Source organism: Sphaeroforma arctica (assembly GCF_001186125.1).
Source record: "Sphaeroforma arctica JP610 unplaced genomic scaffold supercont1.4079, whole genome shotgun sequence".
Classification (NCBI taxonomy): domain Eukaryota; class Ichthyosporea; order Ichthyophonida; genus Sphaeroforma; species Sphaeroforma arctica.
The window spans coordinates 1-2,752 of NW_014036479.1; the positions used below are offsets into that span (position 1 = coordinate 1).

General features: G+C 45.5%; 1 protein-coding gene across 1 annotated transcript; it reads left to right on the forward strand.

Moving 5' to 3' along the window:
- Positions 1-726: 726 nt before the first annotated feature.
- On the forward strand, positions 727-2,633 carry SARC_14053 (hypothetical protein; the record flags this gene model as incomplete). Its single annotated transcript, XM_014291814.1, has 3 exons — positions 727-886; positions 1,577-1,792; positions 2,427-2,633. Coding segments are annotated over 3 exons (583 nt in total), but the record flags the coding sequence as incomplete, so codon positions are not given.
- Between the last annotated feature and the right edge of the window lie 119 nt (positions 2,634-2,752).

Here is a 2,752-nt window from a genome sequence, read left to right on the forward strand (position 1 = left end):
TATAGTATATATATATATATATATATATATATATATATATATATATATATATATATATATATATATATATATATATATATATATATATATATATNTGTGTGTGTGTGTGTGTGTTATTATTAGTTTAGTTATATATATATATATATATATATATATATATATATATATATATATATAGGTATGATATTATATTTTATATAGTATATGGTGTACATTATGTATATGTATATATATTGCGACCTATAGTAGATCAGGGCGCTTCTTTCCCTGGTCAAAGTACACCACACATCACAATGATGTGCTTTCAAGACTATATTGTGTCAGTTGCACCGTAGGGTCATATCGAGAAAATGAAAGGCCCAAATCGACCCTAAACCCTTTTTGTCTGACCGAACACCGATGTGTCGTATAACGGTCCACTGTATAGTCTGAGGTTGCGGTGATAGTACAGTTCTAGCTATACCCGTATTCCCTCACATGAACGACTCGAGAAGTTTGTAATCAACATCATCCCACGGTCCTCATTCTGTTCACTGCACCTGTCCTGGTGATAGGTAAGACGTTCCTAATCATCATATTCACTCACTGCGCCTGTCCTAATTGTAGGTAGGATTTTTCTAATCCGCTGCACCACACGACACCCAACGCTTTCACTGCACCTGTCCTGATTGTAAGTAAAACGTTCCTAATCCACCCGATTCGCTCACTGCGCCTGTCCCAACTGTAGGTAAAAATTAGGTCCGGCACCCAGCGCCGCATCCGAAAGGAGGGCCACTGTTTCTCGCGTATCCATGTCGACGATATAGTCAACGCCGTTATTGCATCCACGCAAAAGCCCAACCCCAAGCGAGTTTACAATGTGGTGGATGATTTCCCCTGTCCACAGGTATATACGGTGTTGCACGTCTGCCCGTGCGAACGGGGCCAACACCCCTCTATCCAACCAGCTTATGGTTTTATCATGGTTTTATCGTGGTTACAACCGGGTGTATTGTATGTGGTCAGTTGAGCATATCAAATGTAGCCAGTACAATGGCGAATGTTTGTGTGTAGCGTCCTGTTCGATCTCTTGGTGGAGTGTGTATATACACAGCGTTTCCATGGTTCCAGCTGTGCGTGTTGTCCAGAGGTCGTTGCTGTCAAGTCTTTGGCAACCAACCCTATATCGAATCAGTTTAGGTTTTCATCATTGTTAAAACCCTGCCTATCAAATGTAGTCAAGTCCATGAAGAAACTTGTGTGTAGTGTCATGTTTCATATCTGGGGTGAGCGTATGCACAGCGTTTCCATGGTTACAGCTGTTAGTGATGCGCAGAGTTGACTGCTTACGTCACGGGCCGTATAGTACTCGGGTCTACGTCTTCTTTGACTACGTCTTACTATAACTAACCTTACGTAACCAAATCGTACTACACCTAGTCTCCCTTAACCAAGTCTTACCACACACTCAGCCCTAGCCCTAGTCCTAGTCCTAACCCAGGCCCGAATTTTCTGGCCAGGGCCGATACCGATACGACTTTTGGGCTCATTCCCCCCCCCCGTTACCTTGTCCCCATTCCGTGTGTTTTGTTTGTAGCACGAGATTGTTGAGTTCGGCTGCCAGTTGCTAGGTCTGGAGGTGCCTCCGCTCATTGAGTTTAAGGATGCGGATATGTCGGCCATGGCCCGGTCGTTCTACGGAGAGAATAAACGCGTTTCAAATGTGCGCCTCAAGACGGAGCTTCTGCCTTCACTTACCTACCCCACGTATAAAGAGGGCTTGCCAGCTCAGTACCAGGAAGAGCAGGCGGAGGTGGGTGTGCGTTGGGTGGCATGTGTTGTATAGGTGGCATGTGCGAGTACTTTACATAGTACAAACTTACAGTATATTGGTGTGTACTATGTCTTGTATGCGTGTGTGTGCTGCCTTCACTTACCTACCCCACGTACCAAAGAGGGCTTGCCAGCTCAAAACCAGGAAGAGCAGGCGGAGGTGGGGGTGTGTTGGGTGGTATGTGTTGTATAGTTGGCATGTGCGTGTACTTTGCATAGTACAAACTTACAGTACATTGGCGGGTATCATGTATTGTATGCGTGTGTGTGCTGCCTGCACTTGCCTACCCCCCGTACAATGAGGGCTTGCCAGCCCAGTACCAGGAAGAGCAGGCGGAGGTGGGTGTGTGTTGGGTGGCATGTGTTGTATAGGTGGCATGTGCGAGTACTTTACATAGCACACGCTTGCAATACATTGACATATGCCTTGTCATGCCATGTCTTGCATGCATGTTTGGTATTGGCTGTGTATGTCTCGCCGAGCCGTTAATCCGATCCGCTGCCCCTGCCCTGAGCGTCTCTACTGTTATGCTGGTGTGTGTATGTAGCATCTGAGTATCCAACTAATAGTTTGTCCTATTGTTCACTACGTGGGGGGTTGCTTCTCTTTGCAGGAAGCCAAACAGAGGCTAAGCTTGGGTAAACGTAGTAAGACCGGTAGGCTCGTACTCACAACGTCGAGGACCACTCAGTTTGTCCGCAGATTGCCCTTAATAGGCCACTTGCTGGATGTGCTTTTACCCGAGCCTAGTCGAATAGCTGCTGTTCTGGTTGGTATGTCTGGCGACCCCAAGTTGCACGATATTTGTGAATTCAGGTGAAATCAAGCAAGGATGTGATGGCTGCCAGAGGGTAGTGCGTTCAGATAGTTTGGTATACCCACTTATTTTCTTCATCAAGACGTATACATGCATATATAGACCAATATACCCATAAGATG